This window comes from Ammospiza nelsoni, chromosome 2 (assembly GCF_027579445.1).
Source record: "Ammospiza nelsoni isolate bAmmNel1 chromosome 2, bAmmNel1.pri, whole genome shotgun sequence".
Taxonomy (NCBI): Eukaryota; Metazoa; Chordata; class Aves; order Passeriformes; family Passerellidae; genus Ammospiza; species Ammospiza nelsoni.
In genome coordinates this window covers 33,549,267-33,573,751 of record NC_080634.1, presented here as the reverse complement: position 1 = coordinate 33,573,751, position 24,485 = coordinate 33,549,267, and the positions used below count along the sequence as shown (strand labels likewise).

At 44.5% G+C, this 24,485-nt stretch overlaps 1 protein-coding gene across 1 annotated transcript; it reads left to right on the top strand.

The window, feature by feature from the left end:
* Nucleotides 1-613: 613 nt before the first annotated feature.
* On the top strand, nucleotides 614-23,030 carry GDPD4 (glycerophosphodiester phosphodiesterase domain containing 4). Its single transcript, XM_059466879.1, has 15 exons — nucleotides 614-796; nucleotides 1,382-1,485; nucleotides 2,247-2,340; nucleotides 7,942-8,001; nucleotides 9,744-9,842; nucleotides 11,938-12,031; nucleotides 13,592-13,737; nucleotides 14,227-14,309; nucleotides 15,159-15,309; nucleotides 16,004-16,228; nucleotides 17,034-17,191; nucleotides 19,352-19,499; nucleotides 20,557-20,639; nucleotides 22,409-22,497; nucleotides 22,999-23,030. Exons 1-15 carry the CDS (start codon nucleotides 614-616, stop codon nucleotides 23,028-23,030), a joined length of 1,749 nt encoding a protein of 582 aa, XP_059322862.1.
* Nucleotides 23,031-24,485: the final 1,455 nt, after the last annotated feature.

Genomic DNA, 24,485 nt, shown 5'->3' with positions numbered 1-24,485 from the left:
ATGAATAGCTCTCCCACATGTACATCTTTGCAACTGGTCTTTCTACACTTGAAAATCTGTTCCAAGTAAAGTTGTTTCAGCCAGGTAATAACTATTTCTTAAGGGATCAGTCTCTGCAGTGCTGCAGTTTTGCCAGGATGAGAGAGCTGTTTACCTGGGGGTGTTTAGTTCCTTTTCTACATGAGCTAGTTAAACTGATAGCATGTTTCAAACAAGTCACAGTGATGCTGAATAATTCCCATAGCTAATCCTAGATTCAGGTTCATATGACATAATTTGAAATGTGCTCAAGTTAATGAATTCATTTCCCAGAACCTCCTGTATAGGCAAAAGGAGGCAGAGGTAGACCATCAAAGGTGACTCAGAGCACCTAAGTAACAACCAGAGGCAGCACTGACTGCTAAGAGGATTTGCAGTGACCATTCTTCTCAGCTGGCCATCTCCCTTTGGTGTATAAAATTAGGTGGGATGTCCTCAGCATCATTTCCTGCTGGTCTCAGCATCTGCCTGGGAAATCTTTCTCTCCTTTCTCAAATATGGAAAGCTTACCCAGCAGTCTCCCCATAAAACTCATGTTGTTGTTTCAGGAGGAAGATGAGATAAAGGCACTCAGATGGAGACCCGTTCCACCAGCCACAAGAGGATGAAGTTTGGCAAGCTGAAGGTGGTCCGTCGGCGCCTGCTGCAGCAGTACGAGCAGCAGCCCTTCGTCTCCTGCCTGGCTGGCTTCTACAGCTGCCGCTGGAAGCGCTACCAGCGCGAGAGGATCGAGCCTGGGAAATGCTGCTGCAACCTGGTAAGCCAGCTCAAAGTCTGCACACACTTGGGTTTCTGTACTGGGGCAGGGAGGTCTAAGCAGACAAGGGGCTGATGGCATGGAATCCCAGCCCAATGTCATTTGGAGTCTGCTGGGATCTGTTGGGCTGTTAGGTTTTGCTCTAAATGCTTGATGAATTGCTGCTCCTGTGGCAGGCTCTATTTGTCTGACAATAAACATGGAGTTTGCACCAACCTCTCCTGGCCAATGAAACATCTCAAAGCCATAGAATCAAATGAAAGAAGTAACATTAAGGTTGGGTGGGCAGTAAGAATTGAAAAAAGGTTGCTCTACAGTGCAATTTCCTCTCATGTGAGGCAGTTAAAATCCTGTTCATTTGGGAAGTAATGAGTTTTCCCTGAGAACAGGTAGTGCAGAATATGCTTTTGAGGACATTTTCCTGGTTACAAGGGACAGGATGGGAATTCCCCTCCATATTTACTTCAGTTAGAATTCCAACACCTAGCTACATATGTTAGGAGCAGCCTGAAAGTACCTGCCATTTGCTTTGATTGCTCTGGCTGCCCATAGCTCTGACTGCTTGTCCTTCCTCTCCCTCTCCAGCGGGAATGCATGTTTTTCCCATTGCTCGTTGCAGCTTTCTGCTTTTCTCTGGTCTTTCTGTACACATGGGGTGAAGGTAAAAATGACTACAACAGCTTTGACTGGTAAGTAACACCTTTTCCTCCTCTACCACCCCTTCAGCTGGTCACTAGGATGACTGGGAAGGGATGAGCACCCTCTGCAGCAGCTGTGGTGCAACAGGGCGCTTTAGTAATGAATCAAAGATTTGGCACCTTAAACTCTTGCTTACAGCATCCAAACTGAATGTCCAGTGACTCTGGAGGTGCTGAGACTTGGTCTTTGCTTAGGTACAATTTTTAGGTGTAAGTGTGAATTTAGGAGAAAGGGGAGAATCATCGTCACAAAAATTGTGAATGGAAGGACTAAATAACTCTTTCCTTCTCTGAGTCTTTCTTTTCCTCCTTCCCTTTCCTCCCCCATTCCATGTGAAGAAATACTGTGGCTGGAATCAGAGGCATTGCAGCAGCCATCTCACTGAAAGAGAATTCTATGTTCTCAAATTCAAAAGTAAGAAATAATCATCAGGGATTTATGCACATCTTTTCTTTCTGTACTACATAGGCAACAGTTATGCAAATCTGGCCCCTAAAATTAAATTAAAGCTGCTCAAATATTATGGGAAGGAAAGGTATAATAACGTGTTTTAGTCTGATGGTTAATGCAATCAGGGATTTTGGGAAGGAGGCTCTTAATCACTTTTTCATGTTACAGCGTAGGCTATTCCTTCGCCCTTTGTTTTATTGCTTAGAAAATTTCAGAATTTCAAGGAAGAGGGCTGTTGGTCCTCTCTACTCCAGGTGCTAACAAAAAACATTCTTACAGAATTTTATTGGTTTATTTTTAGGTATAACTATGGGAACATGGGCTACTGGTTTCTCTGGTCTCTTGTTATCCTGATTGTGGCTGCAATCTTGTTTGCATATGTCTCACTGTTACTGGTAAGTAATGCTCCTTGTGAGCTGGCCTTGATTTGTAGTCCTGAAAGGTGAACACAGGGGTGGCTTTAATGTGTCAGACCAAAGCTCAAGCTAGTCCTCCATATGATCCTTGGACAGTGAAAGTCAGGAGATGATCTGGAGCACAATGAGTGTTTACAGCTCCCCGTAGCTACCTGCAAAGGACCAGTTTCAGCTCAGGAGTCTCTGAGCCTGATGTCATTTCTGTGATTTCTTTCAATGGTATCCCTTTGATAAATGTATACAATTCTTCCTTGGACCCAAGGAAAGCTGACCCAGCAGTGTCTGGATTTAGATTTAGGGGAAACGAAAAATTGTTGTTTTGGCAGCAGGGAAATATGAGCTCTGAGTCATGTAGCGGTGGTGATACATCATCACAGCTGAGTTATTCTTCTAATCCTGGATAAAAAGGTCTACTAGAGGAAGGAGAACAGAACTTTTTCACTTGACTGACTCTGCTTTGCTGGAGGATTTTCTTCAGGTAGAGGCTATAGATGTGGTCAGAAAACACTGCTGAAGTTTATGCTGAAAGAGGTTCCTGAAATCTTCACTTCTCCAAATTCTGTGAAATTTTCTGATATGATGTCTGCTTTAGTTAGGGAAACATACCAACCCCAAAATTTTCCTAAAATTCCTACTTAATCATCCTTTTTCTATGTTCTTTCCTTCATAAGAAAGCTCTCAAATAAAGACAGATTTGTACCTGTTCTTCCACCTTCTTAATCCAGAGCTATAGGCCAAGAATTCACTTTGATTCTAGGTACTGGAGTTCACATCTGGAGTACCATGCCTGCTCTGACTTTCCTTTGGAAATGCCAGGTGCTGAGGGTGAGGTTATGGCTTTGTCTCACCTCTGTGACCAAGACAACCAGCTTTTATCATCCATTTCTGCTGTTCTCACTCATTCCCTGATGTGTCATCATACACTCAGTCTGTAAATTGCTCATGACAGGGAACTTCTTTTGGCTTTGTCCATGCAGTACCTAACACAATTGGTTTCTGGGGTCCTTTTTTCCTGATGAAGTACAAATAAATAGAACTTTTATTCTAGTGCTAGCAATAAAAACCCCAAAGTGATAAACAGACAGGTGCTTTTTCATGCCCACAGCAATCAAGAGCATTGAAAGAGATGTGGATTGACTGAGCTCTGAAAGGGACTAACAGCAATAATTAATTACAAGGATTTGGTAACACCATGATGGCTCATGGACTATCATTCAGCAGAGCCCCCTGGCATCCCCAGGGGCCATGGAGTGGTGTGGGTAGTTTGGTGGTTACAGTACTACTTGGGGCAACTCTGAGCTTTGCCAGAGATGCCCATGTGACATGGATACATCTGAGATGGTGCCTCAGCAGGCTGTGGATCTGGAGTCAGCCTCAGGATCAGACTAACTCACCATAGTCCATGCTAGAAACTGGCTTTACAGGATTTCCTGGGCTTAAGGAGCCTGAAGACCCCTGGGGCTTATGTGACAGCTTGGTCATACTCTGTCTGGATCCAAATGTCAGCCAGTGTCCAAGCAGTGCACTTTCTTTGAGCATTTTCCTGGTTTTGTCACCATGAATATGATGTCTACAAGCTGTCAAAGCAGGTGATGGGCAAAGTAAACCAGAAAGGAAGATGAAGAATATGAAGTGAAATTGGTGTCCTACAGGGTTTAGTTCAGTCCTGGTCTTACTTTTTATTATGTAGCTGCGTCATCCTCTTCCTCTCAAGCCTCTCAGTTCTGTCTAATGAGGCTAACAGCATTTGCCTTCCTCAGAAGGGTGAGCATGGATAAACCTGATAGAATGCAAGTAGACTGGATGGTATCTGACAGCAGGAGAAACTTCAGAGGTTCCTCTGCTCTGGGAACAGCCCTGCAGAGAAGGTCCATTTCCTTCTTGCCTTTATGAAGCTGTGAGGTGACCCAACCAAAGCTGTTGGGTATTTCTGAGGGCACTTGTCCTGCTTGACAGCATCACCATGCCACCATGTCCTTTGTAGCAAGACTGCTGCATGCATCCATGCTGGGCAGTGGGTGCTGGGGGCATGAGGCTGCTACTTAAATGTTATTAGGTCATGAGGGAAAGGGGGGCAAGGAAAGTTACCACTGCCACCACTTACACTCCTGCCATCTGAAAACCCGAAGGATATTGTAGCAGCCGTGGCTGGGCAAAGCTCATCCTAGCAGGGCTCTTTCAGAGGAGGACTCTGCCAGGAATCCCTCCCTCCACCAATGTTTGCAGAGCTTCCCTTTCATTGAGGGCTTTGATGGACCACCCAGCAAAACACTGGGAGCCTCACGGGCTGGTAAGAGTAACTCAGCCCTTCCACACCTAAATAAGTCATTAAGTGTGGGAACTATACGATAGGTGGGTTGTTCTAATACATTTCAAACAACTGATGGCCAAATAGGTTTCTGCCATGATGAATTACATCCCAAGTTTTGGTTGAACAGTGTTGGATGGTGAGTACTTAGGTGATGTTTTCTGGTGGTGTTTTGCATGAACAGCCCACCACATCAGAACACTGAACACCCTGATGCCCTTGCTGGAGCAGAAAGATTTAATATCAACCCTTAGATGGTTTTGCTTGTGAACACCATACCCTCTTTCTTATTGATGGCACCCAGCTGGAACCTGTGAGCCTGCTTCCACAACCCTATTGTGACCCACTGGAGCATACAGACTTCTGCCCACCTGCCTCAAGTGGCTGAAGAAAATGCTGCACAAGAAAGGACTAACTGTCTAGACAAAGATGCTCTCCATCCACATGCATCATTGTCATTTGCTCACACAATCGATTTTAATTAATTAAATTGTTCAACCACTCAAGACAATTTTCTCATCCCCATTAGGGCTAAAAGGTTAAGCTGAGGGGTCTAATTACAGAACTGTTTATGCTCAGTGGAGAAGAAAAATATTTTCTTGTTTAGTCTTTCAAACCCCAACAGATAACATTTGCCTCTCTGCAGTTCAGCCATGCTTTTTTCTAAGGGTTGTGAGGAGGTGACTCGTGACTGTACAAAGTAAAGAGGTTCAGATGTGTTGTGGCCTCTTCATTCATACATGGAGAGGACCTAAAATAGTACATTGACACTGAAATATAAAATGTGACCTCAAAACTCCATCCCTAAGAGACTGGGTTCTCATCCCAAGTTCTGAGTTTTTTGCCATAAAGTGAATGAATAGAAGGACCTGAATCCAGCTGCTGTGAACATCTAAGTGAGTAGATGTTTCAGGTGAGCCAAGTGCCCAAGTGCCTGCTTGCATGTCGTTGTAGTGTAGGTTCAGAGCCTGCCCACACCTCACCAGAAGTGTCGAGATGATTGCAGGGTAGTTCCCATGCTGAAGTGGAGTAGATTTAAGCATCTGCTGTCCACATTTTGCAGAAAAACCTTGTGGTCAATGCAGCCACTCAGAAAGAGGGAGACAGAAATGAAATTCTCATTGCAGTGAATCCATTTCTCTTGCCACTAGGAAGCATCCCTTAATCACCACTTTGCAGGTAGATGGTGGAGGGTAGACACTTCCACACCTCATTTTATTAAAGAAGAGAACAATGCAAGAATTTGAGGCTGTAAGATTCTGGGAGATGATGGGATTGGCAAGAGGGACCTTGACTCTAACCTTGGCAGTATTAGTCAGAAACCCACTGATCACCTAAGCCCTCTTCTCTACTTATATTAGATAATCCCAGAAAGTGTGTGGAAGCAATTTGGAGTAGACAGACCAGTGAGAAGACACAAGGGAGTATTGCAAAACTGTATCAGTGGAGATTTAGGTTAAAAATTAGGGGAAGATTTTTCACCCAGAGGATTGTTGGGCATGTGAACAGGCTCCCCAGGAAAGTAGTCATGTCTGAGTGCCCTGAGTTCAAGAAGTATTTGAACTATGCTCTCAGGAACATGAGTACCAGACTCATGTTAGTACCTGACTCATGTTAGTTCGTGAGTTGATTCAAGAATCGTGGTGTGATTCTTGGTGTGATTTTGTGCAGGGCCAGAAGATGGACTTTGATGATCCTTGTGTGTCCCTTCTGGCTCAGAAAGTTCTGAAAATGTTTGGTTTTACTGTACTCAAGGACCAGGTCTTTGTGTAACATCACTTGCAGCAAAGGAGCAAGTGATGTTTGGTCTTTTTGCTCTCATTTTTCACCCTGAAATAGATTTCAGTGGGGCTGATTTAAGATCTTTAGCAGTATTTCAGTTTTCTCTCAACTGCTCCCAGATTACTCACCATGTACTGGCTGCATTTATTCCATTACAGGAAACCAACATGTCAAGAAGCACTTATGTTCACTGCTGAGTTTGTCATAGAATCATAAAATGATTTGTGTTGGAAGGGACCTTCCAAGGTTATCTAATTCCCGCCCCACTGTCATGGACAGGAATGTCTACCACTAGACCATGTTGCTCAAAGCCCCATCCAACCTGGCTTTGTATCTTGCTTCAAATCAGCACGATCCTGGAATGAGAGTGTGTTTGTAAATGGATAGGAAACAACTTGCAGTTGAGTTTCAGGAGAGAAGACCCTCTTCCCCCAAATCTGTTTATCTTGTTTTCCTACAATCCCACTATCCTACAGTCTGGAGGGACTTGCATCATAAATGATCCTCCTCAGTAGAGCACTGATGTCTACTAACAGACACTTTTCTCTAAGCCCTGATACCTGGTGATACTGGTCCCAAAATGATCCTTTTCAGTGGTTGGGAAGTTTCCCCAGGCATTTAGACTCCTGAGCATAGACCTATGCGTTTTCACAGCAGCAAAGTGAAAGTTTGCTGCTGAAGGTGTTTTTTGGAGTAAAGTTAATCTCCAAATTCACTGGTTACTTAGGTATGGAGCTATGTGAAGAAGCTCTGTATGAGAACTGTGGACTGACTTGCCCCATTCTTGGCTTGTTGGTGTTCAAGGTATCTTGGGTTGTCCTCTGTCCTGGCTGGGGTTTGCAGCTTGCTTCACAAGAACCCTCTCCAAGGGCTCCAGCTTGCCATCAGGTGGAAGAGACATGCCAACCACCGAAAACTGGAGTCATTTGATCCCCAAGACACTTTCCTCTGAGACAGGTCTGAGATGTGCCTGTCTCTTACATTCCCTGTGGTAAATGTGGAAGAATTGCCTTTTTTTTTTGTCTGCTCTGTACTTTTGTGCTGTTCTGGGGCATTTTTTATTCCCAGACTTCTCTCCCGTGGTCTATATTCCTCCAATCTCAATAAATGCATAGAAAATAGTGAAGGTTAGTACTGTATTGATTTATACAATAATAATTGACCCTGGCCATCATCCCTCTTTTAGAGTCTGTCCTCACAAAAAGTCATTGTAAGCAAGTAACCCAAAGTGCCCAGTTATCTGTTACCTGGGAAAATGTCTTTGATCCTGAAGGGCAGTCTTGATATGTGCTTGATATGTGCATTTCAGAATCATTTTTACTGTAGCACTAAACTTTTCTCTCCATACACCAATCGTGCACACACTGACATTGTGCAGGATGACCTTGTGTAAAGTAACTTCCCAATGCGAAAATAATTCCAGAAGTGCCTCATGGGCACAGGGCACCCCCTCCCACAAGGATGCGTACAATCTCTTCTTGATTTCCCAGGTCCTCGCGATGTGTTTGCTTGCAGAAGGTCAGCGGCTGTACCTGCACTGGAGTCACAAGGTGGGGAGAGTCAGGGCTTTCTGGTAACTCTAATCTATGCTTGTAATTGAGTCTGTGGTGTTTCTTTGCATGACAAACCTCTTGGACTATGGGAGAGGAGGAAGAGAGGGAAGAGGTTAATCTTACGAGATTGAGATACCCATGAAATTGATATCTCCACCTGAGCTGGTCGCTCAAACTCCTTTTGCAGTCAGTGAAGGGAAATGAATCCTCTGAGGATGCAATTCATCCAGCTGGTCATAGGCCTCTAAATTAAGATGAGATGAATCACACTCAAAAAACCTTTTTTTCCCCCACTGACTCTAAAAGGTGCCTGCAGTGACTCATTCAGGTGAAGATGTCTATATTTGACTCATTTACGTATGGTAACATGAAGTCAAAAGCAAAGTTTTCATGAGAAGCACTGCATGATTTTCTGGATCAGACCCCAGTGAAACAGTGAAAAAAATGTCTGCTCTCTCCACAGGAGAGAAAGGTGGCTTTTCCAAGGCATGTTGGTGCTTAATGTCTTTTGGTCTTTGGATGGTTCCCTGGGAGTTTTAAAGACCAGGCTGGATGGCGCCCTGAGAAATCTGATCTAGGGTCCATGGCAGGAGGGCTGGAACTAGATGATCTTTAAAGTCTCTTCCAAATCAAACTTTCCTGTAATTCTTAATTCTATTCTAGGGTTTGGAAATGCCTTTGGGAGTTTTGAAGACACAGGAACAAATTATCAGGGACTTTTGCTGTAAAATTATGGGTTAGAATAATCTTCTTTAAGTAATTTTTGAGGCTATGTGAGGCGTTTAAAAATGCTTCTCTGTCCATGCAGTTTAGGGAAGGATGCAATGTGATTGCAGGCTGCAGGAGGAAGAAATAACTGAACATGTGGATGCTTGATCCTCTGCTTCTTCATTTAAGTAATGGAAACTGTGTGATCTTTACTATTTGAAAATGGATTCCAGAAGAGCCAGAAAGTTGTAGAACAGTTTGTAAAAAACCAACCAAACAAAAATATTTTAAAAAGAATAATAATAAAAACCAGGATTTCTTGGGTGCAAAGGGATTAGGGATAGATTATTAAATTATTGATACATAGAAGATGCCCTGAAGAATGGTTAGGGCCTTGGTGCAATTACCTTTAGTTGTCAGCAGAAAGATGATATACCAAGAAAGGTCTGCCATTACCACAGTGCAGGTACCAAACTGAATAAGAAGCTGAAGAATTGACTAAAACACTGCCTCACCTTTTTGGTTAAAAAGTGAACCCTCATCTCCTAATTATGGGAGGGTTTTCCTGTTACAAGGCAGCTCATAGAACAAGGAGGTTGTGTTATTGTCCCTTTTGGGTGGAATTTGTCACTTCTGAGTTTAGAAATTATGAATTCCATCTGCAGGTTAGGGATTTAATGTAAGCTGATCACCTAGGCTCCATTTATATCAATAGAGAGAGAGGCATATTCCATCACAATGCAAGCAGGAATGGGTCACCTCTGAAATTCCTCTTTCTCCACTGATTACAGAGAGAATCCTGAGAGCTGACTGAGTTGAGTACCCAACTCCTGGAATCAGTCCTGCCATACTGATAGCATTGTGGATTTGGTTTTAGACTTGTTGGATCCCTCTGTCTCTGAACTGGCACAGTCAGTCTTTTGCATACAAAACAATTTTTCCAGCTGCCTAAATTAGCCATGACTAGGATGGATGGCATACCCTATGCAGAAATACTGAGGCTGATTTATGTCTTCTTTATGTCCCCCCAGATTGGTACTTTTCTCGTCCTGGGCTTCTCTATTGCATGCCTGTTTGCATTATCCATACTCTGGAGAGACCACCGGAAAACTGTCCGTCTGTCATTCCAGGTAAGGAGGGTGAGGAGGTCTGTTTGGAAGAGCAGCTTGTTTATAGGAGTATTTTGTGACAATTGGCAGAAGATACTCTGTATGGTGGATGTTTTTCATATGGTTTTTGTTAGCAAGGTACATTCTGAGAAAACTTTTAAAATGACTTTACATTTCCTGTTGGGGGAAAGGAAGCTGAGGCCTAAGGCTGAGTTTCAAGCTATGTGATTTAACATGTCTCTGTTTGGAAAGATATAGAAAGTAACAGCCCCTTTTTTTTTCCTCTCCCCAAAATTGTAGATGTACTGCTAAAATTCAGCTGTCCAGGGCATGTAAATCAGACCCCTTAGGCTGCTAGGTTTGCTGGAGCAAGAGCTTTCTCCCTCATCCCTCATCCCAATCTGCTGGTACAGCACATTTTCAGACTTCTGTGACTCAGAAGAGCTTAATCTCCTGAGGGCATGAGCACACTGGGCTTTGGGGGAGCAGGTGGAGAACACTGGTGTCAGGTGAGACAAAATGCTGGATGCAGGAGGTCAGAGTTCATAGTTGCTGGTCTCCTCAACTCTCACCAGATCTGAAGGTGGAGGCAAGAGCTGTCCAGTGTTGTCCAGTGTCTGAGCATCCAGGTCCCCACTTGTATTGGGAAGGAGGAAGCATGTAGCCTTTGACTACACAGCTGCTTTGCAGGATCCAAACCACTCCACAGTTCTATGATTTTATGCTATTTGGGTCTGTTACTTCTCCCCTATGTGTCTTAGTGCCTGTGAAGGCTGGGAGAGCAATGCAAGAGGACTGGCAGAGGAATGGAAGATGTGGTGTTTGTAGGGAGTGGTTAATTGCACATTCCTGTTCTACAGTTCACTAACCACTGGGTTGTGCACTGGCAAAGGCAATGAGAAACCATCAGCTTCTCCTCCCCCTGACTGACACCAGGGGATGTGGATGAGGAGAAGGAGACACAAAAGCCTTTGAGTTCCCCAAAGATGCTTTTTATTTCAGGCATCCATGCTCTTTGAGATGGTCTCCCATTGCTGTTCCCAAAGGACACAAACCTCTTGTAGATACTGTGCCATGTCCGTTAGCCCAGCAAATCTATCTCAGGTATTCTGGACATCTCAGATGGCACCTCTGCTTGCGCAACTGATCCTGCTTCTGGTCAGGAGAAGTTGGTATTGGGTGTCCAGGGCAGACAGTGTCACGTGCAGTAACGTGTCCCAGTGACTGCTGCTTTCCTCAACCCTTCCATCTTAGAGAATCGAGCATCAGGACTAAGAAATAGGAAAGGTTTGCATCTGGAGAGTTGGGTTTTTTCCCAGCACATACCTTAATCACTGTCAGTTCCAGCTGTAATATTTGCCACAGGGTGCTGATGAGTATGAGAAAACAATGGACTGGTTTCTAGTTCAAATTTTCCTAGTTTTAGGAAAAATGTTATACCAACAACTATTTAGATTCTGTATTTCTGCTTGGTTTACAACTCTTTTCACGCATTCATGCTAAGCATAGGAGTGATTCTTGTTTTATGATCTTCTTATTTAATCTTTAGGATTAAAGAAATCACATCTAATAACTATATCTGTCCATCAATATTATCTAATATATCTGCTTCTATTATACCACAGTAGTTAGTTTCATACCACAGCTAGTAAATACCACATTTTATCACTCAGGCTTGTTGACCTCAGTTTAATGATTTAACTGCAGCGTGGTGTGGTGTGGAGATAGCTATTGCCAGGATGGGATTGGACTGGAGTTGTTTATATTGGGTTAAACTGGAAGATGCTCACAGATTATGGCATATGAGTAGTGGCAGTCGTGTCCTCATGGAGGAGGGCAGTTGTGTCTCCTTCAGCTGATGTAGGAGAAAGTAAAGAAGTGAGGAGCACTCCTTAGGATTTGACACACTCCTTCCTGGCCTGAGCAGGGGCACATGTCTCTCCTCTGACTCCTGAGGTGTTTGGTGAATCCAGCACAGGTGAGGGAGAGTGGTTAACTGCTGGTATCTGCATCAGGAGCCCATCCAGGTGTAAGAACTGTAGCTCTGATGGGGATTGTTTCCATCTGTCTCCACAGTTCATCCTTTGACTAAAATCCTTTTTTTTTTCCTTGCCAGGTCACAGCTCCTTACCTCCATATAGGGGCAATTGCCATCATGGTCCTTCTTGCCTGGCCTGTGTCTTTTCATGCCATCAGAGCAGATAAGAAAGGTATGGCAGCTCTGGGTCCTGCTTATAGTGGGATAGAAGACATATACAAGCATGGGGAAAAGAGTCATGCAGGATCTCTTTCCTCCCACACCTGCACTCCAGCTGGAGGAGACTTTCAAATTCTGCATCTCTCAGACAAATTAGTAGGGCTGGGGCCTATGCTATGCACTGCCCTGCAGCTGTCCCAGTGTGTTTCTGGTTTGCATTTTACCTTGCAGTGTTTTGCCCTCTACTGAGGCAGTGATCTGTGTTGAGACAGAGGAGACTAGCAGAAGCACCCATGTTCTGAGTCATGAGTGAAAATTTGTTTGGCCCTCTGCAGGAGAACGCAGGCAGTGGCAGCTCCCCTGCTGAGTTTTGCTTGCTGTGTACAGAAGGGATCTCCAGTCCAGTCAGACAAACCACTTCAGACTAGTGTATCTCAGGAGAGGCCAGCTGAGATAGGGAAAAAGATCTTTTTGCTCAATTCCTGGTGTTATCTCATGGGAAGTTCCTGCCCACCTCTAGAAGGAATGAGCAAATGTTGTAAGGATGAAGCCAGATGCCAGGAAAAACCACAGAAAAACCTGACTGGGAGTGTTTGTTTTTCTCTTATTGTTTCTCAATATAGCCAAAATTATCTACCTGACACCCATCTTCAGATACTGGTTTGCTATAACAATCACAGATAGAATGGGTTGGTGAAAAGGTTTTTTTCTGGTCTGAGACTTTTCCTGTTTAATTGCAGCTAGAGAAATTGGGAGAGGATACAGAGGGACCCTAGACATTACATACCACCATGCCTGAGCTACTCCTAGCTTAGTACATCATCATCCTAGTGTAAGCCCAAATTCCTTCAGAGCCACTGGCACAGAGGATGGTGGTACCCAATCAAGAAAGAGGTGTTGGTGCATAGGTGCTCATTACTCAGAAGAACTGTTGTGATCCCTGAGGAGAAGGACTCCTGGGGCTCTTGGGCAATGTGTCAACAGATTTGGGAGAAGACCACGGATAATGAGTTAGCAAGTTTCTGAGGTGCAATATCCATGCTCTCGGGGTCTGTAGGATCTAGGTCACACACAGAAGGTCCCTACCAACCATCTGAATGAACCAGGCAAGTATTCAAAGTAAGGAGATGCCACATAGTTGAAAGAGAGGTAGCCACTCTTCTTCACTGGGAATGAAACTTGAAAATGGTGCTTGTTCTCATCTGAGTAAGAAAAAATTAGCATCCTTCTGCTGAGGATTGTTTTTCTACATATGGAGGAGATTTTGTTGCATCATGTTTAAATAAAAAAAGAAATAAAGCCATATCTTGCTGTCAGGCATAGTGAGATGTAATTAAAGCTTAAAACCTGCAGTCCTGACTTAGACAGTGTGCGTCCTTGCTTTGACCAATTTGTTTTCCTGGGTTGCATTGTTTGGAGAGAAAATTAAAATTAGGGGAAGAAGGAAAGGAAAAAAGGATGGGACAAAACCCAAAGCTACTTAGATGAAGGATTGGATTAAAAGTTAAGTGGCAAGGCAGACTCATGTTACGATGTGGATTAACTCTAGCCTTCCTCCTTCAAATTCTTTCAGTTACTCAGATGATAATTGTTGGTCCATACCTGGCTATCCTTCTCTTTCTTTTCTTGATACCTCTGGGGATGTACTCTCCCTGCATCAGAGAGATGGGAACACTTGGACCAAAGCCAGCCCTCATTGGACACCGTGGAGCACCAATGGTAAGTCTAAAGAAGTTATGTTGTTTCTTCATCCTGTGTCTTGCTACTTTCTTCATCATCTTTTGTTGTTTCTTTTTTTTTATTTTCCATGAAATCTGTGGAAGGTGGGAAACATTTCTGGTCATTGCGACTGCATGCCAAAGGCATCACTGCATGGGCTGGCTTACAAGCAAAACAATGCTTCTGAGGGACAAGACCAGGTTGGAGGGGGCCCTGAGCAACCTGGACTAGTGGAACATGTCTCTGTCCTGACAGGGGAATTGGAATAAGGTGATCTTCAAGGCCCCTTCCAACCCAAACCATTCTATGATTCTGTTATTCTTCTACACAATAGGTTTGGCTAAATTGAAAGAAAACAAACAGTAGACTTTAGCAACATAATGATGCTCTCTTAATAAAAACCAGAGATGTTACAAAGAGGCAGAAGACATTTGCAGAGTCCTCTAGAGTGTGCTTGAAAATTATTTGCTCATGTGCCTTTTTTTTCAGCTGGCACCAGAAAACACTGAGATGTCATTTCTGAAGACGATTGAGCATGGTGGGGATGGGCTTGAGACAGATGTTGCCATAAGGTGAGGGCAAAACATCACATCTCCCATAATATATGGTGGTTCTTCTAAGAGCTGGAGACATGCAGCTCCAGGCAGTTGGGTTTTACTGATGGCTGGGACAGGGTCCCTCAGCTGTCATGTGATGACAGGGGCTGTAGGGCATGGTTATTCTCAGGAAGTCAATAAGCTGCAGCTTATTGATTCAATGTTCGTTATTTCTGCAGTGTGTTTTAAATGCTTGGCAGAGTACAAAAACAAGCCCCTAATCTAGCCTGACTTCCAGGTCACAGTGAGGGTTATATCAGGTCTACAATCCAACAGATCTTTAATTGCCTTTGGTGAACCCATTGCCATGAAATGCTAACATTCTGTGCAGGATGAGCTGTTCACAGCACTGAATGAGAAAAACACTAACATTTGGACATTCTACTGAACTAGACCTTTCTATAAAAGAAAATTTTGTGTTTCTATCACTATCCATTCAGAATTCAGTCCTCTGAAAACCACAGAAACACTTTGATGTCAACAAAAAGAGATTTCAACCATGAGTTACAAACCATTTTTGAGGGAGTCGGCCGGCAAAAAGGTCACCTCCTTCACATTGCCCCTAGGGAAACTGAGACACAGACAAACATGACTTCTGTGAGGCCTCTAGAAGTATTTAAGCTGGAAATAACCTGGTGTTGTGAGCCTCAGCATTCCTCCACATTGCACATTCTGCAAAGATCTGCTATGCTCTGCTGCATCACAGTGGCCCACGCTGCTTGTACTGTGGCATTCACAGTGGCCCACCTGTTCTTCTGACCTGAGTCTGCTCATGCTGTGAATGAACCTGCTCCCCAGGTGATCTGAACTCTTGCTCTCTGGCAGCTATGATGGGGTTCCTTTCCTCATGCATGATGACACCTTGAGAAGGACAACTAATGTCGCAGAGGTCTACCCTAATGACACTGGTAAAGCTGCTTCATTCTTCTCCTGGGATGCCCTGCAGAAATTGAACGCTGGAATGTGGTTTCTTAAGGTAGGCATCATAAAGGGCTAGAAGCATTCAAGGTCAATTGGATTGGACTCTAGGCAACTTGATCCAGTTCAACACATACCTGTTTATTCCAGGGGGCTTGGACTAGATGAGCTTTAAGGGTGTCTTCCAATGCAAACTTTTCTGTGATTTCATGACTGTCACCAACTGGATGTAAAAGAGACACCAGCTGTCTATTATTTAACAGCATCAGTGTTAGAAGAGGAACTGGTAGTTGAGTTAAAACTCAAGTCGGTGTAAATCTGTCAATTTGGGTCTCTTTTCTTTGTCCATTTTGCCTTCGGGCTAAGGAGACCTGTAACAATTGGCTGGTGGGTGTTCTTGTGTCACCTTATCAAGGCAGCAGCAGAGCTCATGGGCTGGGGGAAGAAGGAAAGAGCTACTTGTGCAATGTGCTGTTTATAATATTCAGAGCTAACAAGGTGGGACAGAGAAGCACAGCAGAGCTAGCTTTGAACTATGCAATTTAGGTCCCAAAAGCAATATCCTCACTAAGGGAAGCTAAGCCTGGGTTAGCTTCCCCCACTTTTTATGTAGAAGAAATAAGCAAAATAAAATATCCCCACCTGTTGAGGACTCACATAAAACTTTTTCCCTCCTAGAGATACAGCTGACTCCCAGAGCAAACTACCTGATTGACTTCCTTTTTTTTTTTTTTATATCTGTTTATTTCTAGAACAAACCATTTGTAGGGATGGGCTCCCTGTCAAAGGCAGATCAAAAGCAGGCAAAGAATCAGTCCATTTACACGCTAAGTAGTTTTTTGCGCCTCGCAGACAGTCACAATAAACTTGTGATATTTGATCTCTACCGCCCTCCAGAGAAACATCCTTACAGGAACTTGTGGCTCCGCAAAGTCCTGGACGTCATCCTCAAAGAGGCGAAGATTAAACGCCATCTGGTAGGGTGGCCTCACTCCATATCCCTTTTTCTTGCTCTCCTCATTGGGACTTTGGGGCATACTCTGCATGATTTCACCTGCATAAAATTGTCCTGTTGCATTTCACTTGATTTAAAAGCCATCATTTGGATGTATTATATTCCTAATATTAGCTCCTCAGAAGGTTCACAGCAGTGTAATTCTTTAGCAGCACAGGAAGAAAGCTGATGTCTTTGCCCCTAAACAGCACCCCTTCATAAATATAATAATTGTCAGTCTATTCCCTGCTACCCATGCTTGTTTTATATATTGCATTAAAAATTCTGGCTTAAATTAAAATAAATTGCGAGTCTTTATTGCCTTCCTCCCCCTGGCAGTGGATGAATGCTAAACTCATGGGAATCAGGTTATGTACCCATTGATGTCTGGGGAGTTATGCTGATCTGTATCTGCTGAAAATCTTTTCTTCCATGCTGGAAGAATGGTAGAACAGAATATTTTCAGTTGTCTTTTCCATAAACCAAAGCTATATTTTCATTCATTTTCAACACTGCATCTTTTGTTGGGCTGTGTGAAACGTGCTCACTGATTTCCAGTAGATAAGCAAGGAACAGTGGATACTTATTTCATGATAAAAGTGACTTGCAAGTTCTAACCCTACATCTGAATATTATTTGATCATTGGGAGAAACATTGGGAGAAAATTTGACAGGCTGGGATAAGTCCCTCAAGATGTTATCTTTCCTGGGCTTGTATGAACAGCGGGGCATATGAGGGGCACAAATTCTTCTGCTGAGAATTCACTGGTTCCTCTTGCTGCCTGCAGGTCCTGTGGCTGCATAACAGCGTGAGGTCCTTTGTTCAATCTGTTGCTCCAGGGTTTCAGCACACGATGGGCAGAAAGGCACCAATAGAAGACCTATTAAAGCACAATATTGTCAAACTCAATCTGGTCTACACTGACATGTCCAGTGAAGATATCCGGTAGGTTTCATCCCCAAGTACAATCTTTGGGGTGCACTGGACTATGTTTGCCTCACTCATGGGGCAATGTCTCCCTCCAGTGACCAGTTTCAGATACTATAATATTTTGGGAATAGGTCATTCAGGTCAAGTAGCCATCCCTGATGTACTTTAGGGGTGACAGGCTGCAGTTCACTCCTACTGTTGATTAAGAGGTGGCACATGTAATTAAATCCGGCTGTCCTCAATTCCATACCGATCAGGATCTGAGGATCTTCTGCTAAGAACAACACAGCTGTATCCCAATTTCTTGTATTTTTATTTGTGCCATCTCCAGTCTCACCAACACCGAATCAAGGAGAATGGACAATTATTTAACCTCCCATGGCTCTTCCACAAACACCAGTGGGAGGGTATAATGCTATGGTGAGAGTCACCCTCTGGTAGCTGGTGTTTTGGAGACATCATTTTTTGTCTGTTACTATCAGTACTCTGTTGCATGTGACACACTGAAAATGCCATTTCTATGATTAAAGGCTCCACATTAATTGCAGGAGTTCTCAAAATGCTACTCTCACAGGGCAAAATAACACAACAAACCACCAAAAAAACCCCAGCTTTATCTGTCCAGCTCTCCTTTTGTAAATATGATTTTTTGCCCTTTCCAATGCACAAAACCATTGAAGTCTAGTTGAAATGAAAAACTTTAGTCCTTTGGGCAAGAATAATGTTTTCTCAATTATAATTGTCACAAGATGTAAAATCATAGAATCCCAGAACAGTTTGGATTGTAAGGGACCAGCTAGTTACTGGTCACCAGCTTTCACCACCAGCTAGTTCCAACCTCCCTGCCATGGGCAGGAAAGCTCCCACTTCACCTGGTTTCTCAGAGCCCCATAGCCTGGCCTTGAAACCTCCAGAGATTGGGAGTCCATAACCTCTCTGGGCAGTCTGTACCAGTGTCTCAACCACCCTCACAGTTAAGAATTTTTTCCTAACATCTGATCTAAACCTTCCTCCCTTCAGTTTAAGGCCATGCCCCCTTATCCTGTCACTCAGTGTCCTTCTAAAATGTCCCTCTCCAGCTCTTTTGTAACCCATCTCAGTACTGGAAGGTGCTCTAAGGTCTCCTCAGAGCCTTCTTTCCTCCAGGCTGAAAGGCTATAAAAAATCACAAGCAGATTCATTTGGGTAAACCTTGGATAGTTCCTAGGTAGATTTATAAATGCTGATATTGATGATACATTACTTTACCTTTATACAAGGAATGACTTGTATAATGAATGAACTTACTTCATATTGTTTCAATAGTTTATAATAACTTGAGAAATGATCAATAGCTTATAATAACTTGAGAAATGATGTGTTGATGGAGCAATCATAACAAACTTGGGTGGCCAGCTTTGAAGATTAGCTCAGCTGGTCTAACCAACTCAGATGCTCTAACCAACACCAACATTGTGGGTTCAATCCCTGCCTGAGCCATTAACTGAAGAGTTGGACTCTGTGGCCTTCTGTGTCCCTTCCAAGTCTGGTGATTCTGTGGTGGTTTGGAGCACACTGTGGGAAGATTATGGAATAACATTAACACTGCCTAACCCACAAGTAAACCATGTCCCCAAGTGCCACAACCACATGTTTTAAGTACCTCCAGAGATGATGATTTCAGCACTTCCCTGGGCAGCTGATTTCAAAGCTTGATAACCCTTGTCATGAAGAATTTTTTTCCTAATATCCAATCTACAACTTCCCTGGTGAAGTTTGGGTCCATTTCTTCTTGTTCTATTGCTTGAAGATCTTCCATGAAGAAAGAATGGTAGAACAGAATATTTTGGTTGCATGTTGAAGGAAGAGACTGGCCCCTACCTAGCCACAATCTCCTTTACAAAAGCATTGTTACATTGATTCATGTGCCAGAAGGATTAGAAAGGTTTTGACCTTTTGAGTGTTTTATCTGAATTTGTTTCCAGCTGTTCAGCTATTCTGTATTGACCAATTGTTAATGATTAATTATTGGCTGGTTGGCTTTCCTTTATGTTCCTTATGTAGGTCCTAAAGTAAGCACTCCCTACAGAAGATTACAACCATTTCCCATGATCTTCCCGAATCTCCTTGAGTAAGCCCGAAGGAAGTGCTAATCTCCTTGCTCAATGAAGGTTGTTGCCTTTTGGTCTTTTAAAGGAAATATGCCGCGGCAAACATCACCACCAACTTCTATGTGGTCAACGAGCCATGGCTCTATTCCCTGGCATGGTGCTCTGGGGCACACTCTGTGACCACCAATGCCGTCCACTTGCTGAAGGATCTCAGCCAGCCACTCTTCCTCATGGTAAGGGGAAGTTTTCTCTGTCTGAGGGGTGGGAAATAAGGTTGGCATGTTCATGATTACCTTTGGAGACGATGGGCCAGTTCACACATGGATAAAGCATCCTTTAAGGGTCCTTTGCATAAGAAGGACCTGAGTTGAAACCTGGCTTACCTGGAACCTCAAAGCCACTGCAGGTATTACCACACCCTTCTCTTCTCCTGGCTCAGGATGAAGCACCCTACTTGTTTGGGTTATCACCTTAGGCCTTGAGATAAGGGGAAAAAAGTCGTATTGAGACTTGTGCAGGAAGAAAGAAAGGGCCTTTGGGGCACAAGCTGATGCATGAAGATTTCCATTTCTGAGCTTTTGAAACACCTTACTGATGCCAGAAGTTACTCTTTTTCCAGAGGGTCCCACTGCCCTTGTCAAACTTGGTCTTCTTCTGCAAGTCCAAGAGAAACAGCACAGAAATAAGCCTTCCTTCCGGGAGGAATTTTCACATAATTTCTCTATTTGTTGTTCTGCCTTGGACAACCTGTAAGGCCAAGAAGCACCTTTAAGTCTCTAAGGGCTTTAAATAGTCAGTTTCACAGTCTTGAATTAGATTTTACAATGCTCCCCTCCAGAGAAGTGCAGTGTTTCAGTCCATTCTAAGTTTGGGTGGAGGTCCTGTGTAAGAATGAATCTTCAGATGCACTTAAAGAGGGAGCCACCCCAGGCTCTCTGTGGTGTTCAGTAAAGGGCAATTTTGCCAGAGAAAATGAGATGCCACCAGTTGATGTTATATTTGGGGTGAAGCTGAGAAGTGCAAGACCTGCCTTACAACAAGAGGTCTCTGTGGCATTCACAAATCTTCTTGGCTACACAACAGACCTGCTTGTATGAAGGAGAATGATTTGGCACCAACATCCACTGCTGAGCGGCCACCAAGCGCTTTAAACACCCAAGGGATGTTACAGTAGATGCAAACCAGGCAGCTGAACAGCCATATTCAATCAGGAAGAAAGAGCTTGAGTAATGTTTTTTGCAGACCTCGTGGTCCTTAGTGGTGGACACAACCTCTGTTGTTTTCTTCCAGACTCCACAGCAGTACAGCATCATGTGGATCCTGACAGATACGATCTCTGCATTCCTCATCACACTCATCTTTTTCCTGCAGTGGTAACTACCAAGTTGTTAATGGCCTGTTAAAAGATCCTAACCTGATCTTTTGCTCCAGGTGGAGGGAAGGAGAAATGCTTTCAGGTGACCTGAAAGGTTAAAACTACACTTGAAAACACTTCCTTGCCTTGCCTTGCCTTGCCTTGCCTTGCCTTGCCGGAAACTTCCCTTCCCTTCCCTTCCCTTCCCTTCCCTTCCCTTCCCTTCCCTTCCCTTCCCTTCCCTTCCCTTCCCTTCCCTTCCCTTCCCTTCCCTTCCCTTCCCTTCCCTTCCCTTCCCTTCCCTTCCCTTCCCTTCCCTTCCCTTCCCTTCCCTTCCCTTCCCTTCCCTTCCCTTCCCTTCCCTTCCCTTCCCTTCCCTTCCCGTCCCCATATGGAAAGGGAAGAAAGACCCAAAAGTCCCCCAAAACTTCTCTGTTTCTCCTGCTTGCTCTCGCTTTCTCTTTCCATTTTGGCAACTTAGACATTGCTTACCCTCAGGATTCAGTGGAGAACTGGTAGATTTATAGTAGCAACATAAACCAATTATCAAAGCTGCTGGGCTGAGAAAGGAACTGATTTTTCTCTTATTAGTATTTGACAGTGTTTCATTGGACTGATTTGTTGGGACAGCTCTCAATGTTAAAATTTGAGGCATCCCATGTCTTTCTGCACATGCCAGAGCCCACCGGAATTCCGTCCTCCCAGAGAAAAATGTCTGACTCTCTCACAGAAGCCACATTTTGTTTCCTTCCACTCTGTCAAAGATTATTGGGAAATCTGGAGTTCATGGAGTGGGCTTACCCCAGCTGGTCATGTTTGGTTGCTGGATGTTCTGCTCTGCCACAGTTGTATGAGGAATGTGCCTGTGCTCTCATCCCAGTGGTGCCCAAGGAAAGCAGGATGTGCTGGGCTCAGCTCTTCAGGCGGCTGGCTGCAGATGGGTGGGTGGGAGGATCAGAGCAGCCAGCCCAGGGGAGCTTTTTGCAGGGTGCTGGCAGTACAGTGATGCTGCTGGTGGCAACAAGCAGAAGTTTGGGAAGGCCCTGAACAAGCACTCTGGGCTGCTGTTAACTGTGACTTGCTGTGGCATAGGAAAAGGTTGGAGTGCTAGTATTGCTCTGAGATGGTGAAAAAATTAATTAGTAGTAGTTTGGCAGTGATGAACTAGCAGCTGTATGGGCATTTTTGCTGGGCATCCAGGTTTTTCCCAAGGCAAGGTGGTTCCTTCCTTTCCTTCCCCTCTTACCCTGCTCTGCTCTCCTCAGGTCCTGCTTTCCCCTTGTTTTCAAGGCTACAGGTTTCAGGCTGGTACACAATCACCCCTGTAAAGCATCACCACCACCATCAGACCTTCCCATGTCCAACTTCTCCAGGATCATGTTCATGTTTTTTGCATCCCCAGCCCTCCTGGAACCAAAGGGCCATTAGCAGTGCCTCAGTGCCCTGTGTGGTCTTGTCAGGTTTACGAACACACCAAAATCACAGTTTTAAAATTTCTCTGTCTGCTTTAGAACCAGTGTTTGTAAACATTTTGGGGGTTTTGGAGCTCTTAAATCTTGCTTAGAAAACAGGGCTTAATCAGAAAGTTGCCTTTAAAATGCTGCTGCACACATGAAGTGTGGGTGCTTAGACACCAGTCATGCACTTGAGTCCTTTCTCAGTAAGAACCTGAGAAAATCCCAAAATACCTGCCCTCACAAAGTAGGAAAAAGCTGTCCAAGGCAGCAGGGGGCTGTGAGGAACACCACAGCAGGCAGTAGCCTGACCCCGGTGCTTTGCCCCATGCAGGTGGCGAGGGAAGAATTTCTCCTGCTGTCCTGCTGAGGACAGTAACTCGATGATAGAGAATGGTGGCTCCTACAACAAATTCAAGACAGGTGAGCGGGGCAAGGAGAGCAGCTGCATCCTGCTCAGGGTGGTCTCTGTGGGAGTACTGAGATCCTGATGGGTGGGTTGGTGACAGGTGTCCATACTTTAAGTATGGAAGTGTCCATACTTAAGTAAGGAAGGTTATGAGGAAGGATGCAGTCTGGGTTATCTCAGCCCCAGACCCCATAGCAGCTCAATCCAATTGGCCCTGCTTCAAGCAGAGGCTGGAGCAGACACCTCCAGATGTCCCCTCCAATACTCATTACTCTGCAATGCTGTGAAAAGAGACACTGGAGGCACTGAGAACTCTTGGTTCTGCCAGGCAGGGTGGGATTGGCTGAGGACCCTCCCACACACCACATTTCTGCACCCATGGAGCTATCAGCTAACATCCAGACAAAATGACCCAGCCTGGGCTGCATGCATTTTCAAACAGGTTCTGTTTGCTCACAGTGGCTGTCAGAACAGATGCAGATGTTTGGTAGCTCACTGTGTGCCTCCTTTTCCAGAGCTCAGCAGCATGCCTCCCGTCCTGGCCTGACGTGGGCAGAGAGGGGACACGGACCTGCCATCTCCATGAGAGCTGGTGGGGGCTCAGATCTACCTGGTGAGGAGGAGCCATTTGCCTTCATGGCCCTGCTGGAGATGAGCACCAACCTTCCTCTCCTACAGCTTTTCTCACATTCCCATGCCTGTCAGGGATCCTTGGGGTGCAGGAGAGCGCAGATGGAGTTGCAGCCATGAAGATCTGTGCGTTATGGTGAGATGCAGCAACCACAGGGGAGGCACCATTTACCTGAGACCACTGGCATCCCACAGGGCAATCATTCCTGCTGTGTGAAACCCTGTTTCCACACATGCTGCAAAGGTCTGAGCATCCTCCAGACCTCCTCGTTCTCAGGTGCCCAGATTTCTCATATCAGACCAGCCTCTTCTCCACACACTACCTCCCATCCTCCCCCATTGCAGGTGTCCTCCATCCCCAAGAGCACACTGTCCCCACCACGATGGTCAGGTGCTGCTGGCTGGCTTGTTACAATCGGTATCTTTCTGTAACAGAGGCAGGGGCAACTCTGGTTTTCCTTTTCCCACTCTTGCCCTGCCACAGAGCCTAACAGGACAATCTCCTCCCCTTGTCTATGGGCAAGGACATGTGGGGGCTGAAGGACTTTTCGGTGTCTTGGCCATGTAGCTACTGGGACTATGACCTGTAAGAACCACTTTTCTTCAGAAGGATGGAGCTGTGTGTGAATTGGTTCCACCAAGTGTTTGCTTTTCCCTTGGGAAGGTCTGTACACCTGTACTACAGCCTGGGATTTATTCCAATTTTCATTTCTCCCAGTGGCTGCTGGCACACAGTGGCTGCTCTGTAAGGGAGATGTAAACATCTCTCAGGTTTAAGCCATATCTTTCTACTTGAAGAGATAATAAGAATATGTTTTTTGTAAATTGCAAGTGATGTTTTAAATACATTTTATCTCTCCTATCCTGAATTGTTCTTATTTCAGCAAACTGGGAAGGGGAAAGAATACAGTATTTACCTAATCTAGACTACAGATATTTCTTATATGTGAGCCTTTTGTTAAATGAAGTGATCACAAATGAGAGGGCAGCATTAAGTTTCAGAGTTATCTGTGCTGAGAAGCACCCAAACATTTCCAAGTTGTAATTTTGGAGTATTTTGGAGGCTAGAAATGTGAAAAATTAAGATCCTCCTTTGGAAAAAGGCTAAAGGGCTGATGAATTGTTGTAGAGCAGCTCCAGATCTATGAAATATGGGGAGTGGATGGTGTTATATCCCCCTCCCCGTGCCCTGCATACATAGGTGGTTCATAACTTTTTGTGGGTACCAGTCACATAGGGAAAGTGAGCAGCAAAAGTAGGTGGGGAGTGTGTGTGGGTTAGGTGTGGTGTGCACCATGGGCTCCTCAGTCTGTGCCCTGGTGTCCAAGTGAGGGACTTGGCTGTGGCTGCCCAACCACTGCCTGTAATGTAC

Excerpts from the sequence above, each read along its gene's own strand:
- GDPD4 (XM_059466879.1), top strand. The coding sequence starts at position 614 with ATGGAGACCCGTTCCACCAGCCACAAGAGGATGAAGTTTGGCAAGCTG. Across the intron at positions 15,310-16,003 it reads CTGGAATGTGGTTTCTTAAG|AACAAACCATTTGTAGGGAT; the intron begins GTAGGCATCATA and ends GTTTATTTCTAG. Across the intron at positions 16,229-17,033 it reads CGAAGATTAAACGCCATCTG|GTCCTGTGGCTGCATAACAG; the intron begins GTAGGGTGGCCT and ends TGCTGCCTGCAG.